This window comes from Larimichthys crocea, chromosome XIII, assembly GCF_000972845.2.
Source record: "Larimichthys crocea isolate SSNF chromosome XIII, L_crocea_2.0, whole genome shotgun sequence".
Classification (NCBI taxonomy): domain Eukaryota; kingdom Metazoa; phylum Chordata; class Actinopteri; family Sciaenidae; genus Larimichthys; species Larimichthys crocea.
In genome coordinates, this window is record NC_040023.1 from 20,345,019 (window position 1) to 20,361,209 (window position 16,191).

Genomic DNA, 16,191 nt, shown 5'->3' on the forward strand with positions numbered 1-16,191 from the left:
GGACCTAAAAAAATTCTTTACAAAAAATGATTAAAACAGACAAATTTTATATAAACACTAGTGTTTGTGATAGGAATGCAACATTAAGATGGGGATTGCTGCCATATATTGTATGGGAGGAGAAGAGAGAGGTGTTGACATAAATGAATGAATAAATGAATGAATGATCTGAGCAGCAGTGGCAGGTCTGTCTGGTAGTTCAGTATCAGGTCGGTAGGCGGCAGTGGCGCTTTGGCTTTGTGTCTGTTCATCACAGAAGAAGAAGAAGAAGCACCGGGGGGAAATTTGACAGTGCGCGAAAGTTTGTTGTTCTCCGGTCACCGACATTTAACACCAACAAAACACTAACCGTGAGTTTACTGACGCTTACACGACATGGACCGGTACGTGCTGGTTATATCGTTTACCGAAACTGATGACGGCCTGGTGGAAGATTACAAATGTAAGTTTAAATCCCGGTTTTAAACATATAGCTAACACTACTACTAAGATTATAATGTTACCGTGCTACTAAACCAAGTTTACCACAAACCTATATGTGTAACTCACGTTCATAAGGGTTAAAACTGACTGTACGCATATAAAAGGAGGTGCTGTTCATATGTTTTGGTCTGAGTTGTCATTGTTCACAGGTCTGGAGTCAGTAAAGCAGATATATCACAGACTTGTGGACATCTCAACTCAGGAATCTGTGAGAGGGATCTCTCTGTTTCCAGGTACAGTAACTTTTTATAAATATTTTCACCCTGAGGCTGTTATTATTATTATTATTATTATTATTATTATTATTATTTTTTTTTNNTTTTTTTTATGTCCTCTTTCTCTCTGCATGTTTTCCTCAGCTTGTTCTCTCAGTGGCAGCCCGTCTGTTCAGAGGTGGTACTTTGCTATTCAGGCATGCCAGGGAGCAATGCAGGTGAGACATGTGTGAAGTTTTGCCATAGACATACATGTTTTATGTTGCAAGGAACTGGACACAACTGCCTTTCCATGTCCCCACAGCCCTTTTCAAGCTGTAATACAGAATATGCATCTTACCATAGACCAGGAAAACATCTGAGAGAAAAGCAGAAAACATTTTCTACATAAAATACGATCCAGTTTAACCAAAGTCAGTGAAGTAGTAGTTTCTGGTATTGCAGGAGATAGTCAGAGTGAGAATAACAGAGACACTATTTATCTGATCTACAAGTCAGCATGATTTGATCCTTTTATTATATGGTACAACGGTTACGCAATGTTGTTTTAAAAGTCATTTTGTTTGTCCATCTCTGTCTTCAAACAGCGGCAAATCAAATATCAATCAGAAGTGTTTTTCTTAGAGGTTGCCAACATTATAGCAACTTTGTAACATGCCATCAACATATTGTACCCTGGCATCATTTCTAAAATGTTAATCCATCTTTATGCCAAGTGAAAGATGCTACTTGAAGTATTCATTTTTTAAAATGTATTTCACTCTAAGAAGGGCATATTACATGTAATGTAACATCCTAAACATTTCTAGGTCGATTTTTACTCTTCAAACTGTTGATACATGGTCAAAGGAAAAGAGGCTGCGATAATTCTATAAATCTATAATCACCCGTTTTGTAGTTTTGTAGCTCAGATTGGGAAGAGCTGGGGACAGGCCAACAGAAAACTGACAGCGAGGAGGAAAAGTCTTCTGCTGTGGACTCGTGCCTCAGTTTTCTGAGTAGTCAGGAGACATCGGACCAGCCAACGCTGACAGAGTGAGATGATATTTTCTCTTCTTTATATAAATGAGAATACTTGTATGTGCCTGATACATCTATGCCAGCTCAAAATAGGTTGATATTGATTAAACTTCACTGTTGTTGAATTTGCTTCTAAAATGAGTGTATGGAAGGAAACAAATGTTATTTTTCATACAGTCCAGGTTGATTGTTTGCTAGTATACAGATTAAAACAACAACAACAAAACAGATTATATCAAGAAATATTATTTATGTGTCTCAGAGGATCAAAGTTTAAATCTTGACCAGTGGGTCTGTAAGTCTGTCTGATCTGACCTGAATGTCTTTATTGGACAGGCTGTTAGAGGAGGCTGCAGAAGGACTGCATCTACTCTCAGATAAGCTGCCACCTCCAGGTACTGTTGGCCTATACATGGCTCATTTTAATTTCTATACAGTATAAAGTGAGTCTTCTGTTGTAGCTGTCGTTTGAGAAGATGTGAACTCTGTGCTCTGCTGCGCTGTTAATGTTTCAAAATATCTAGTTAGAATAAATTAGAGCTAACATGACATTTATTCAAATGAATCCTTGTGTGGTGTTAAAAACCAAAATTCTTTCACACACTACTGTACGGCACAGCTCGTTCCTCCAGTTTACTCTAACAAGGACAACAGTTGTCTAGTTTACTTATGTGGCAAAAAGTTAGTTTACTTCACAAAACAATGTCTCAAGTGGGAGTTTTGTTTTTTTTCCAAAAGCTTCCAGTAACGAGGGATTAAAACCTCTTTACTGAAGCCAAACACGTCAGCTGTGTGACAAGGATCCAGTCCAATTTCAGGCAATTAGGTTTTGAAAATCTGCCTGCAGCAGCCTTGTGGAAAAGGTGGCCTACTGTACTTCATAAATATGCACCAACCACTAAGAAGATACTTCTGCTTTGAATACTTCTTAGCAAATCTGCTTCCTGAAATTATATTTCACTTTCTTAAAGAGCATTTCATAGCACACTGCCTCTACAAGAATCCAGGAAAAGTCACCCTCCACCGTCAGCTGCCCCGAGGAGCTGGAGTCACTGGTGGCTTCCACAGATCTTGATATTTAATTTCCAACAGGCAATTCTACCTATCTGTTAAAAAGATGGTGTCCTTGAAACAACCGGCTTGGTTCATTGACACCTCATGAATTTCTATTGAGACGTGTGAAAAGAAAAAGAAAGAAGAAGAAAATGTCTAATGAATTCCTCTGTTCTGACCCATTTTCTCCCTCAGGTAAAGCTTTGCTGGATGTACTTGTGTTAGGCTCTGCAGAACAGTCCCCTCCTATTAAAGACCTGCTGCCTCTGCTGGGAGCTCTCAAACACATGTCCTGCTGGCATGCTGCTAAGATCACCGTACTCACACAGCACACCACTGGGTGAGGAGATGAAAAATGCACATGCATTATGTCTTGATTTGTACAAAGAAAAACGCTGAATAATCTAACCTATTGTGCAAACACAATGAAAAACTGAGGCTCAAATGGCTCAGAATACATGCACTTTTAGATATTGTGTGTGAAATGTTCTCAGGTTACCACTAGGGGGAGTTAAAAGCGTACACATGAGCCGGTTTCAATTTAAAGATGAATAGTCTGAGCAACATTTCTACAGAAAGTGCAAAATTAGTTCCTTTAAACCCTTAGTAATAAATGTAAATGCTGTGGTACTACTAAACTACTGTCTAAATAAGGTATTTCATTTGAATGAGGACTTTTATTACTATTATTAAGTTTGCATGTGTTGATCCTTTGTTGTTCCTCTTTTTTTCCCAGGTGGCAGAAAGCAGCATCCTACCTGAGTGCTGGTCTGGTAGAGCCTGCTGACCTAGACAGGTGTATCGACTGTAGAGAAGTATGGAGGGGCGGCCTGGTTATCAGGGAGAAGAAGGTAAGGACCTCTAAAACTGGAGTTTGTGGAAGAAACAGTCAGGATACAGTTCTTTATGCATTCTGAACTTTTTCTCTCTTAGTGTGGAAAGATGGAAGAGTAGCTGGAGAACGTACAATATACAGCGGGAGACCAGCTCAGCAGTATGTTAATGTAATTGTTACAAACACACAAGAGAGAATGTTAGTGACACAGGACTCTTGGGGCTGGCTTATTAGAGAGAGGAAGAATAAGGATTTTGAAGAATGTTGCGTGTCTGTGTGAGTGTACAACATGTGCTTACCTCAGCAGCATGACAAAGCTGTTTGTCATTAACAAGAAGGTCAAGACAGTTTGAAAAATGTGTGTGCGTGGGTAAAGATAAAGATTTTATCTGTACGTCTTTTTACAAACTTTTATGAGTGTGTATACACTTTTGAAGTACTTTAGGTGTAATTGATTTTTTTTTAGAAGCGGTAATGAAAGAAAAAGGTGTGTGTGTGTGTGTGTGTGTGTGTGTGTGTGTGTGTGTGTGTGTGTGTGTGTGAGGCACTTGCTGTTGAGAAAAACTTTTGTCATCTTTGTCTGTGTGCGTGTGCGTATTCTGGACAAGTTCTGTAGAGAGCATTAGAAAAATCTGTGTCCTCTTGAACTTACCTGCTTCCTTGCCCAGGGCTCTTTATGATGAGCACTGTGTTCTCTGTAGGTTGGAGCACACAGCTTGCTGGCCCCAGTGAGACTCCTCAGAAAACAACTTGAGAACCTTGTGTACCAGGGCTAATCATGGTTCGGGGACCCTGTTCATGCCTCACTGTTTGTTCCTTTTATCTTTTTCATATGAAATTACTCATGCGGCGCACACAAGGCTCACATATTTTCATTTAAATTGAGTGACTTTTTGACTCGATGGGGGATAAGTCTTTCTGTGCAGCTGGATGAATCTAGCGGTATTACTGGAGGTCATATAGAGGTCATGGGAAATAGCTCTGCCTTGCTGGCATTGCCCTGGCAGAGCCGACGCAGCCACGCAGGGTCCCTGCTTTGAGTCGACCTCGCTCCCTGAGGAGTCTGCAGCAATTGACTATTGGTCGGGGCTTCGGCAAAGGACAAAGACAACGCCTCTGGGCAGTTTATATCTGTATTTAAAGGACAGCCCTGGTGTTATTGAGATACAGATACAGTGCTGTAAGTGTAAAAGTACACTGATATGAAAGTAATGACTTTAACAACAGTTTTTTTTTTATCTTTTAACCTTTTTTAAATGTAGTTTTTGTTTTACCTGTGTGTTTTGTTTTTAGCTGTTCACTGCCTATCCCCTCATGCCTTGGATTGAGATTGTTGACCAATCAGAGGCAGAGTAGGGTGGGATGCTGGGATGCCAGTGTGAAAAAAAAAATGTGGGTAAAAATAAAAACCAAGAATGAAATGAAATAATAGACTAACTACAAAAAATAAATAAAAAATAATGGTGATGATGGCAATGACCTCAACCTCATGGCATCATGTGCATCACATGATTGTATTGCATGTGTATTTCGGTCACACAGTTATTGTTGCAGCCCCAGCATCTTATCTATGCTGCATATAAAATACTTTTTGAAGTGCTGCTCCATTGATAAAGTTTGAGTTTTGGATCTTGGAGGTTTCTATAGCTGGTCAGTGTGGAGTGTTGAAGCTGTAGAGTAGCAGATTGAGTTAGCAGTTTAAACAAAATAAATGTAAAGGGTTCCTATCAAAATAAAAAAAATATATAGGCAGACAAATCTTTCAAAAATTGTCAAAACTCTCAAATTGGTTAGTATTGGTCACGCTGTAATTTGAAAAGTTGAATTTTGAATCCAGTCATCTCTGCTTTGTCTACTTGAGCTGTGAGTATGCTGAGGCAAGCACGCCGCTTCTCCTTCTATAAAGTGACCTTTTCTAGGTTGCTGCCTTCAGAAGTGAATGGGCTCCGACAGTCAGTCAGTAAAAGCTTCACAGTTGGATAGCGGCGGAACAAAGAAGAATTCCCAATGGAAAAATGCCTGTCTGAGAACAACCACCAACCACTTTACAGCCGTGTTATACATAGCATAATAACTAATATGTGTGTGTCTGCATGTCAGCCGTGCAACAAAGCAAACCATTATTATTTAAAGTTACATACTGTCACATCCGAGCAATCCGAGAGGCTAAACAGTTCTCTGTTCTTTGTCGTACTACAACTGCTTCCCAACTGCAGGTGTACTGACTGCGAGTGATTGCCTATAAAAGAGAAAAAACACACGTGACCTTTTCTCTCCTCTGTGTTTGTTTGCCTCAGTATGTGTCGGAGCTCCGCTTTGATGGCTTTTCCCTGCGCTCTCCAGCACATCGGATAGTCGGGTCCAGTCTCTTTCAAGCTTCCTACATAACTACAGACCATAAACTACAGTCTGAGGTGAGTCCTGAGCTCTTCACTTCCCCTCACATAATTATTTTCCAACTTAAATCTGCCTTTAAAGGAGAATATGATCATTTCCTGAAGCACAAGTGTGTGATGTTGGCTGATAAAAAGACTGAATTGCCGTTTAGTTTCACTTTATATAATTTAACTTATGTGCTCTGTTGAGGTGTGTTTTTTTTTTTTGCGCCAAAGATTCATCATCATAAGACCATTCAGACATTGAAGAAGTGCCAAAGATTCATCATCATAAGACCATTCAGACATTGAAGAAGTTTAAAAGGGCCAATAGTATATGGAACAATCAATCTATGATTGTGTCCCTGTTTTGTTTGAATTATGCATGTGATTCACATCCTGCCACTAGTTTCATGTGATTCCTCAATAAACAATGGTGGTAACGCACAAAGAAACACAGGATTGCGCCAACAACATATGTCAGCCTTCAAAAACACGCAGTGTGTTTTGTTGAGAAACAGTGATTGGACACAATGATCAATGAAATATGGTGATAATTAGCTATGATGTCACCACTCCTTCCCAGAAAGCTCTGATTGGCGTTATAACCAGACAATTGTATTGTGGTTAAAAAGCAGTTTCCCTTCATTATTTCTTTTTTCTTCCTGTCTGACAAAGATTTTGTTCTGCAACCTGCCAGCAGTTGCCCCACACTAGTGAGCAGAATCTTCTGCCAGAGTGCCGCAGGCCCTGCACTTAATCCAAAAGCTGTCAGTGAGGAAACATTGTTTAGAGAAATGTACTGTGCTTGAGGTTGTTCATTTCTGCAGCTTGAAAGAAGTCTGTGATGAAATGATGTCCATGCTTCCATGCTTCTACAATTTTGAAGGGAAGTTTTGATTGACAGGACATTGAGGAGATAATGACTGAGTTTTCATTTAGGGGAGAATTGTTCCTTTAACCTCAGTTCAACCGACGCTGTACCTCCTAGCTAAAGAGTTGAATGAATTGCACACGGGCGTATCTTCTAATGATTTCTGGTGGCGGAAAGGAGATGGTTCAAAAGGGTCACTTCCAGGTTGCCCTTTAATCACACTGGGGAATCTGTGATGGAAGCATCTTCTGTCAGATAAATCAAATATTTTTTATCTGCTAAATGAGTACTGACCTCTTGTACCTGTGATGACCTTGTTGCCACAAAATGGTATTCGAATACAGACATATGATGTCAGCACACAGGAAAATCTGTATGCTACAGAAGTTCTTCACTACTCAGTCCTTTTTGTTGTCAGAATTTGTATCCTGCATTTTTAATGGAGTGGTTCAGTGTTATGTGTCTTGAAGTGATATGAGTCACTGACTGGTACTTAGAAACTCAAGTGAGCTGTCAGATCGCTTTGATACCTCCACTCACACAGCGCGTAGCCTCAGTTTATGTCAATGGTATCACCACTATCGACGGGAAATAACTCGTCTGAACTTATGTCAAAACTACTTCTTTCAGCTCTTATTCTTTCAAAATATATGTCGCGTTTGATTGTCAGTGTTTACCCTACATTTTTATTTTACACTTCTATGTTTTGCTTTTCTCCTTTATGATACCATATACATTTTCAAACAGAAGTAACTCTTTAAGGTCTATAAAATGTCAGAATATAGTGAAAAATGCAGCCAATTGTTACATTGGCTCTATGGGTTACAATGACGGCACTTGACTGGCTCACCATTTTGCTCCAGACTTAGATATTTAACTTTCATCCAATTACCATCTTGAGGATAATTTACTTTTTTGTTTTACCTAAATACCCAATGACTTTAACCTGAGCTGCTTTTTTGTTTACTTCTACTCAGCAAATGTTACCATACCATGCAAAACTAAGATTCCAACTCAGATGGTAATTCATGGTAAACATTATCTGCTAATGTTTGCAATTTAGCATCATCATTGTGAGCATGTAACTGTTTTTGCAGAGAGGTCTTTTTCTAACATAGTATACTATAGTTATGTAATGAGTGTTCTTGTGTAGATTAATATCCACAACAATAAAACCACAGTGGAGCTCTGCCCAGGATGGTATGGGCCAATATTGGGTCTATAGCCAATAAACATACACGCACACATACACGCACACATACACGTACACATACNCACACACACACACACACACACACACACACACACAGTCTCTATTGGCATTAATAGCATTAGCTTTAAAGACAGTCACTTGAAATGTTGATGAAAAATGTACCTAAAATAAATTACATTTATCTTCAGACAAGAGAATAGAGCTGTATTTTATTTGTTATTTGTTATTAATTATCTGAACCATTGTTTGTGTGTGTGTGTGTGTGTGTGTGTGTGTGTGTGTGTGTGTAAGCATGCTACTCATTTACATGTCTATAGAGAGTGGGACGGTGTGTTTATGTGTTTGTGTTGTGTGGGTGTGTGATCTCATCAGATCGCTGCACAGAGAAGCAGATGGCGGTGATTGTCTTGGCACACAATTATAAAAAAAAAAAAAACCTCTGAGGATAACAAAACTATCACATCTCCACACTGCTGGGATAACTGACTGTAAAATAACTTACACACACACACAAAGTAAACTCTGCTCAGACGAAAACTATTAGGCATCCTCACTGTCAGGAGCAACTGTCGTGATAATTACTAACACACACACACACACACACTCTGCCTCAGCAGGCAGCGAGGCCACACTGTGCTGTGTGATCACCAATCCTGAAGTGTGTGTTCAGTATGAAATTTATTAAATCTGATGCACATTTGGAGTAAACCTGAATCCAAGTATGAAGTTTAAATCGTTGTCTATTACAATGATAAAATATTCAGTCACATTATATTAGATTTTTTTGTGATATCATCATTTTTTGAGAAATTCAATAAAAACAGTGTTTATAAGCTGAATATCCAGATGAGAATATGTGTTTATGGCTAATGTAGTGAAATACTTGTCAAATCATGGTACTTCATCACCTGATTAACAGTGCCGCTCTGCCCACAATGACCTGGACTGTATAAAAAGATATTGAAAAGCGTGCGTCATCCTGCAGTGGTATTATAAGCTACAAGGCTGAATATTGCGTTCCTGAGAAATTGAAAATGGACAACAAAAGGAAATCTGCTAAAAAGGTAATTATACATACATTAGTCTAGTGTGGAGGAAATCCTTTGAATTGGGTCAGAATCATTTTTCCAACTGCCCTCACATTTGTTTTTTTGTCTTCTGGTCGCAAATTCTGCATTCAAACACTCCTCTCCTAAACACTTAAACCTGCAGTAAAAGTCATGCGTCAGCCTGTCACTGCTGGAGGCTTCCTCATTTTTTTTCTCTCAGCAACATAGCAACAACTCCTTGTTGATGCCTAATCTGTTGAGGCTACACAAAAAACATTATGTTTTATCCTTTTATCTGTCTTAGACAAATAAACACAATATATTTGATTGTCATGACTTAATGGCTGACATTATCAAGGAACTACTGATGTTTATGTTGGCATGGAAAAATAAGATTTCTGTAACATTTGTGGAGGAGGTGCATGGAGCAATCTACTGGCCAAAAATAAATGTATTTCTTCCACAAAGGAAAAAAGCAGACAGCACAGCAATCAGAATGAAGTTATGACTCAACATCCTTCTCGAGTCTTGTTTGAACATATAAAAATGTTTTAAACAGGCACAGGCAATTTCAAAACTGATTTCTCTTCAGTTGTTTGGACAAGGGAGTAATACGTTTTCCGAACTTGCTTGTGAAACTGTGACTCGAGTTCATCGAAATCTTCATCAACTCTTAATCCGTAGAAGCCAATCAGAAAGAGGTCGGAACTTCATTCTTTGTTCCAGATCAATAAATTATGAGATTGAGATTTCAGGCTTTCCGTGGTATTCTTGTAATTTTCCGTATATGCAAATTCTCTCCATTTCTCCATGTGACGAATAATTTATATATTATTGATTTCCTAGTAACATAATGAGCTCATTAGCTAAGTAGGACAACTGCAGACTGTTAAAGTGGAGGGCTTTTTTGATTGTGAGCCACAGTGTGTTAAGCAACTGAAGGGTTCCTGACACAAAATGAAAGATATTCTGTGTGTTTTGGTGGTTTGTTTTGAGGTGTTTAGTAATGCTGGAATTTTAAGTTTCAACAGAAAGTTAATTGGCAATTTTGACAATACATTAAGTAATTTATCAAAGACAGTCTGACAAATATTTCTCGGTTCTTGCTTCCCCAGTGTAAGGATTTGCTCTTTTTATTTCTTTTTTCTTGTTTGTTATAATTGTAAATTGATTGTCGTGACAGACTTTATTCTCTCTTTTTCTGACATTTTGACAAGAAGATGTTGTTAGTTTCATCTCTAGTGTTTAGGTAATTGTATACTTAAAGAGTGGGTGTCTGAATAAGTCTATTCAATCTTTTTCTTTCCCTCAAACCTTCTCCTTTTTTTTCCCCCTCACACACTTGACAAATATTATTTTGCTGAACTTACCATTGGAAGTCCAAATTCAGATTTGGAAACAAATGGGATCTGATTTCTGAACTGGTTAGAGTTCAGTGTCTTGTTCAAGGACACTTCAGTTGTATCTTCGTCTTCAAACTGATGGATGGACTCCAACTCCTGAAGCTATTGCCTCACAAGCAACTGTGATTTGTTTCTTTTTAGATGCTCTGTGTGATAACCCTTCTTCATCTTTCTCTGTGTGATTTTTATTTGTCTTTCCTTATTTCATTCTGTATTTCTTTCTTTTTGTATGTCTGTTCAATGTTTGCAGGTCTTCCACTACTACACACCAGTTTTAGATCTGGTTCAGCTGGTTAATCTGTCAGACCTGCCCAGTTTTCTGATGTCCGGAACAGAGTTTGAATTGTATCCTCATTTCTAAAGTGTGTGTGTGTTTGTTTGTGTTTCTTGGAACCAAAGTAAGCTCATTGTCTACCTTCATCCACGTTAAAATGGACCTACTTGTGTAAAACAGCTGGACTGAATCTTCAAACTTCAATATATTGCTATATTACAATGTTGTCTAGATGCAAACAACTTAGTTTCTTTATCATTACATATATTATTGAGAATAACTAATTGATTAAAGGTTAGATAATGCAGCTTCTACTGGTTTTACTGTAGGCATTTTCCTCAAATGGTGGTCGATAACACGCATACTTCTCAATATCGTATTGTTCCTTCACCGCCTGCAAACAGAAGCCTGTCTGGGAAGTCAACCAAAGCTAAACTTCTGTTGGACCAGCTGAGGTCACTGCGAGGAAAGGTATCGGCTCCTAAGCTGTGCTTCTTATTATATAAAAATATTGAAGAAAAAAAGCCTGCCATAGAACTTCTATGTAATTTCAGGTGAAGTAAATTATTTACATTTGAACTTGGATTTCTGCTTGAGAAAGCAAACTCTAGTCCCCAGTCAATAGTACATTAGGAGGAACTCTGTGGATCTTTATGTTTATTTACTGTCTTTCTTTCTCCAGGTTGGAGCATTGTTTAGCCTCTCCTGTATAATCACCCCAATCGCCCAGCCCGCAGCCAGCCAACTCAGCTCCCAGCGCTGGAGAGAGTCTATAGCCCGGAGACCAAAGTCCTTACTCGGCAAGACTTTTTTTATTTTTTATTTTTTTTATTACTATTTTCAAGTCCTTCTCATTACCACCTTAAAAGCATAACTGCGACAGAGATGAGTCGTATCACCTTCTGTTGGGAAATAAATTGGTTACAAGGACTACATTGAAATAGATAAGAAAGCCCTCCATTGGGAAGGCAGACTCAGAAGTGGCACTGAATCTTTTTAGAAAACCATTTTAGAAAAAAAATACTTAACACAAGATATAACTGATATAACAATACATTTAGGAAACTGGATAGAATAAGAATAGGACAGCAGGTAAAAGGTATGCAATATGTTTGACCTACTATTTTTAGATTCTGATATATTAAGTATAAATGTATGGATTAAATGATCAGAAAGAAAAGTCTAAATTAAGTTTTTATTGCAAAGGAAAAGAAAGGAAAGCTGAGAGTGCAGCATATGTAAAATATTACGTGAAATTTCTCTTCCACTCCACTGAGCTTCATCGCTGAATAATCTCTCTCCGTCTGCCTGCTCCCTGTAGTGCCTGATGTAGAGGTAAAAGGTGAGAGCGCTCACTACTTCCTGTTGGTTCAGGGCTCGGAGGACGTTGGGTATGGAGCCTGCAGGGTCAGGATGTTGCACTCGGACAATCAAATCAATGGGGCTGCTGCCATGGCAACTGTCTCTGGGTTGCTAAGAGAAAAGTCTCCATCATCATCATCAGGTATATTAGTTGTCACGTTCTCAAAGGAGTGTGTGTGTGCCACTCTCATTGTGAATGTTTTAGTGTCATTGACTTTAACAGTTTGTGTTTTACATTGTAATATATGGATGTATGGATATGGATGATGGTTTTCAGGTAAGTTCTGGCATGATGATAGAGATCAAAGATAATAATGATCAATATCCTCAGGAAGTTTTAGTCACACTGAATCTGAAAAAAAACGTGCATCCTGTCTGTGTGTGAGTTGTGACTGCACACATTTTAATGTTAAGGGTTTAAAATTGCCTTAATTGCCTCTATGAGCTGTGTGTCACAGCCACTTCTGAAACCAAACTATGATAACCAGCTTCCTGTTGATTGTAGAACACAAACATGCACCTGACCCTTACACAGTATCTTTGCCTCATGTCTCTCCTTTAGTCTCATAGTTAAGAGAACCTCTGTTATACTGTACTTTAAAGAGTACTCTCATCGATATTTCTAGGTTTGGGAACATCTGGCAGTAATCTCTTTTTCTGCCATTTTGTAAAGAAAAGCATCCCGTTTCTTTTTAAAGCCGCTCCTCAGCTTGATTGAAGTAGAAGCCCTTTTGGCTTCCTTGACAGAGGTTGAGGGTTTTTTCGAGGGGTCATCAGGCATCATCCTGTATTATAAAAACAGGGCTGCATGTCTCTATTTTGCTCCCTTTCACCCCTTCTTCACTGTTTCTCTTCCCTTCCCCCTCACAGCATTGGACAGTTGTGACAGGATTTCGTCATCTTTTCACTACAATAAGATCACTCAATTAAATAACTGAAAAGGACAGATGGATTTACAAAAAGTGAAGGAAGCAGGAAAGGTGTCGAGGAGGAATTGAGTGAATATATAGATGGATAGACGATGAACTGGATGGATGATTGACCAAAAACAATAGCTGTTTATGGCTGATGAGAAGGATGAATATGTCAAGCTCACACTGTTTGTTTTTCCCTTAAACATAAAACTTCTTTTCTGATGAAAGTCCTTCATTGTTCTTGAGCTTTATATTATTCAAGAGACCTACTGTGGTGTTCCCTCCCGAGAGTTCCTGCTGTTGTTAACATTTTATACAACCTTCAGAGACAATTTTGAAAGATTTTTTTATAAAGCCTATAAAGAGTGCCCTAACTGCTGCAATGACACAGTGTGAGCAGCAAAGTTAAAATGCACACCTGAGGGTTGTTGCACCTGAACAAAAGCGTGAAATACTTTTTTTTTGGATGGAATTCAAGTCTCTCTTGCTAAGAAAAATGGTTAGAAGTTTGATTCACCAAGCAGATATTAAGCAGCAATCTTAGGTTAATTTTACTTTTTTTCCTTTACTTTACTTTACTCATTCACTGGTTCCCGACTAAGCCTATCTCATGAAGCCTTAAGAACAAAATGTCAATGAGTTGAGTAATTCTCAATATCCCAAGAGAGAGATTTTTTCCTTTCTCATATTTTTTCATTTTAATATTTTTTTTTGAAGACTTGAAGAGGTAGTTTTAAGTAAAGATGTGAGGAAAAAAATATTATTTTCTGTAGATGAACCATATTTCTTTTCATATTTTTTTTCTTGTAAGAAAAAAAACAAAAACAAAAAGCGGTATAATTTATTTAGGCCTAATCAACCTATTATTGTTTAATATTTTCCACTTTCTTACAAAATAAATGTTATTTTTATTGCCAAGGAGGCAGATCATTGTGGAGTGAGTTAAAATCTCTTATCCTAAAAATATAATTACAGAATCTTAATTACCAGGAGATATTTGTACACAAGACACCTGTGGATACTGATGGTAATAGCAAATGTGGTTTATTACAGGCCAAAGAATTCTGGGGGCAGCAAAACAAGTAGTCAGGGAGTTAACTGGCCTGTTTCCATCATTCTGGGAGCAACCATGATTTGATTTTATGCTGTACACGGCATGAGAACAACGAGATTGAAAAGAGTTGGCTAGCTTGCTGAGAAGTTGGAGGTGTGCAGCCTGTCGCCTGCAGCTCTTCGTGTAACAGCTTAGTGTGGCTGCTCCTTCTTGTTCCTTTACCTCCTGCAATATTTCAAACTGATCTGCTGCCAAAAAATGTAGAAAATGGCCGTTGTCTTATTTTGTAGATGGATTTTTGATGAATAATAGCTGTCATTGTTAAGCTCACTGACAAACACGTTGTGTTGCATTCCAACTTAACTTGTCTCATAACCCCCATGATTTATATTTTGACCCCTTGGAGGAATCCGACCTTCCCACAGGGGTTGAAACTACTATACTAATCTATAGAATTCATTTTAGATAAGACTATTTGTAAGAGGAAATGTTGAGGAGATTGTAGAATTTTAGTTTTTGTTGGTCATATTAAAGTAATGAATGTAAAATAGCAAAAATGCAAATTTACAACTTTTATCCCTTTTGCTTTCCACTGTTGGGCTTGACCTACATACTGTGAAGGATAATCCGAAAATGTATTGTACTGTAAAATTTGGGGACTTACAAGGGACAGATTTAGAGTTGGTCAAAATCAAAGCAATAGAGGCAGAAAAATGCTGAATGTTGGTCGCAATTATGGGTCAAGCTCCAACAACGCTGGAACCTTCAACTCAACTGGCAGAGCGGGTCTAATGAAAGACATTGATGGATGGATGGATGGATGGATGGATGGATGGATGGATGGATGGATATCTAAGAAATGCAGGTTTTCTGTCTAATGTTTATCTAAACTGGCCGTTGTGTGTAAAAAATCAGTGAAGTGCCTCTTAAACTCCCTGGTGCCCTTTTTCTACTAGAGAAATATCAAAATGTTCCACTCCAAAAAACACAATGGAGGCTTACAAATTATCTAATCATTGTAATCATCTTTTTTGCATTTACTACTTCTCTCTCTCTCTTTGACTAGAAGGAGCTGTAGGCAACATCCTCTGCCCTCTGCCCTGTCTCCAAGGAGACAGTCTTCTGAAGAGAGAGAAGAAGGTGACGCAGGTCCAGAAACTAGTACTCAAAGAATATCTCAGTAAGTACTACATTCAAAGGGCTCCCGTCAAGGAAAACACATCTCAGAATATATACATTTTCATTTACATTTTGTGGTAATTTAGTGCTACCATTGTCCTTATATTAATTGCTTGCATGCTAATGTCTAATGTCTGACAGTAACTGAGGCAAACCCCTCAAACACCACCTTAAGCTCACTATGATATGTTAATCAAAATATTTTAGCTTTATAACCTTCAAGCAGGATCAAGAAGCGACCTCTCACAGAACAGTAGAGGAGAGGACAGATGTTTTTAATTAATGCTGACTTAAAGAAACACATATAGTTAGACAGCATATACGGTACAAATCTGGTTGACCCTGCACACTGTTCAGGAATCATTTTTACAGTATGATGTGAATTATTTGAAAAAGGATGTAATGGCTGCTGACTCAGCCTTTTAATTAGTCCTTCTCACCATCTCATATTTTTTGTGTTATCCACACTGATACAACCACACTGGCCTTTTAAATCTAGATCGGAAATATCGTATAGTTTATAATGTCATGGATGGGAGAACACACCATACCATTAGCTTCATGGCTTATCAAAGAGATGATAAACTACTGAAGTTAATCTAATTTGATAAAGAAGTTAAGGAATAGATTAGTTGATTGACCGTTTATTCAATATTTATTAATTTTATTTTTCAAGTCAATTTGAAAACTTGCTGCTTTTTTTCAGTGTTATGTTATATAAAAAATATTTGAGTTTGTTAATGTTGGTTGGATAAAACAAGACATTAAAATACCTGATTTTGGGCCTAGGGAAATGCAATGGGCATTTTGGATTAACAATTAAATGCAAAAATAGAAAAAAAAAAGATGAATCACTTAAAGAAAGAGTCTTTAGTTGCAGCTCTTACA

The 16,191-nt window shown here is 38.1% G+C and overlaps 1 protein-coding gene across 4 annotated transcripts in view; it reads left to right on the forward strand.

The window, feature by feature from the left end:
* Positions 1-188: 188 nt before the first annotated feature.
* The window catches only part of mtbp (MDM2 binding protein), a 27,254-nt gene continuing 11,251 nt past the window's right edge, over positions 189-16,191 (forward strand). The window contains exons 1-13 of one of the 4 annotated variants that reach the window (XM_027285996.1): positions 190-442; positions 633-716; positions 843-916; positions 1,597-1,733; positions 2,055-2,113; positions 2,967-3,111; positions 3,508-3,622; positions 5,904-6,020; positions 10,771-10,865; positions 11,199-11,265; positions 11,477-11,594; positions 12,116-12,298; positions 15,191-15,304. In XM_027285996.1, coding sequence (XP_027141797.1) covers positions 376-442; positions 633-716; positions 843-916; positions 1,597-1,733; positions 2,055-2,113; positions 2,967-3,111; positions 3,508-3,622; positions 5,904-6,020; positions 10,771-10,865; positions 11,199-11,265; positions 11,477-11,594; positions 12,116-12,298; positions 15,191-15,304 — 1,375 coding nt within the window. In that variant the 5' untranslated portion in view covers positions 190-375. Of the gene's footprint in view, positions 443-632; positions 717-842; positions 917-1,596; positions 1,734-2,054; positions 2,114-2,966; positions 3,112-3,507; positions 3,623-5,903; positions 6,021-10,770; positions 10,866-11,198; positions 11,266-11,476; positions 11,595-12,115; positions 12,299-15,188; positions 15,305-16,191 lie in introns of all 4 variants that reach the window. The other 3 variants (XM_027285997.1, XM_027285999.1, XM_027286000.1) reach the window with 3 other exon arrangements.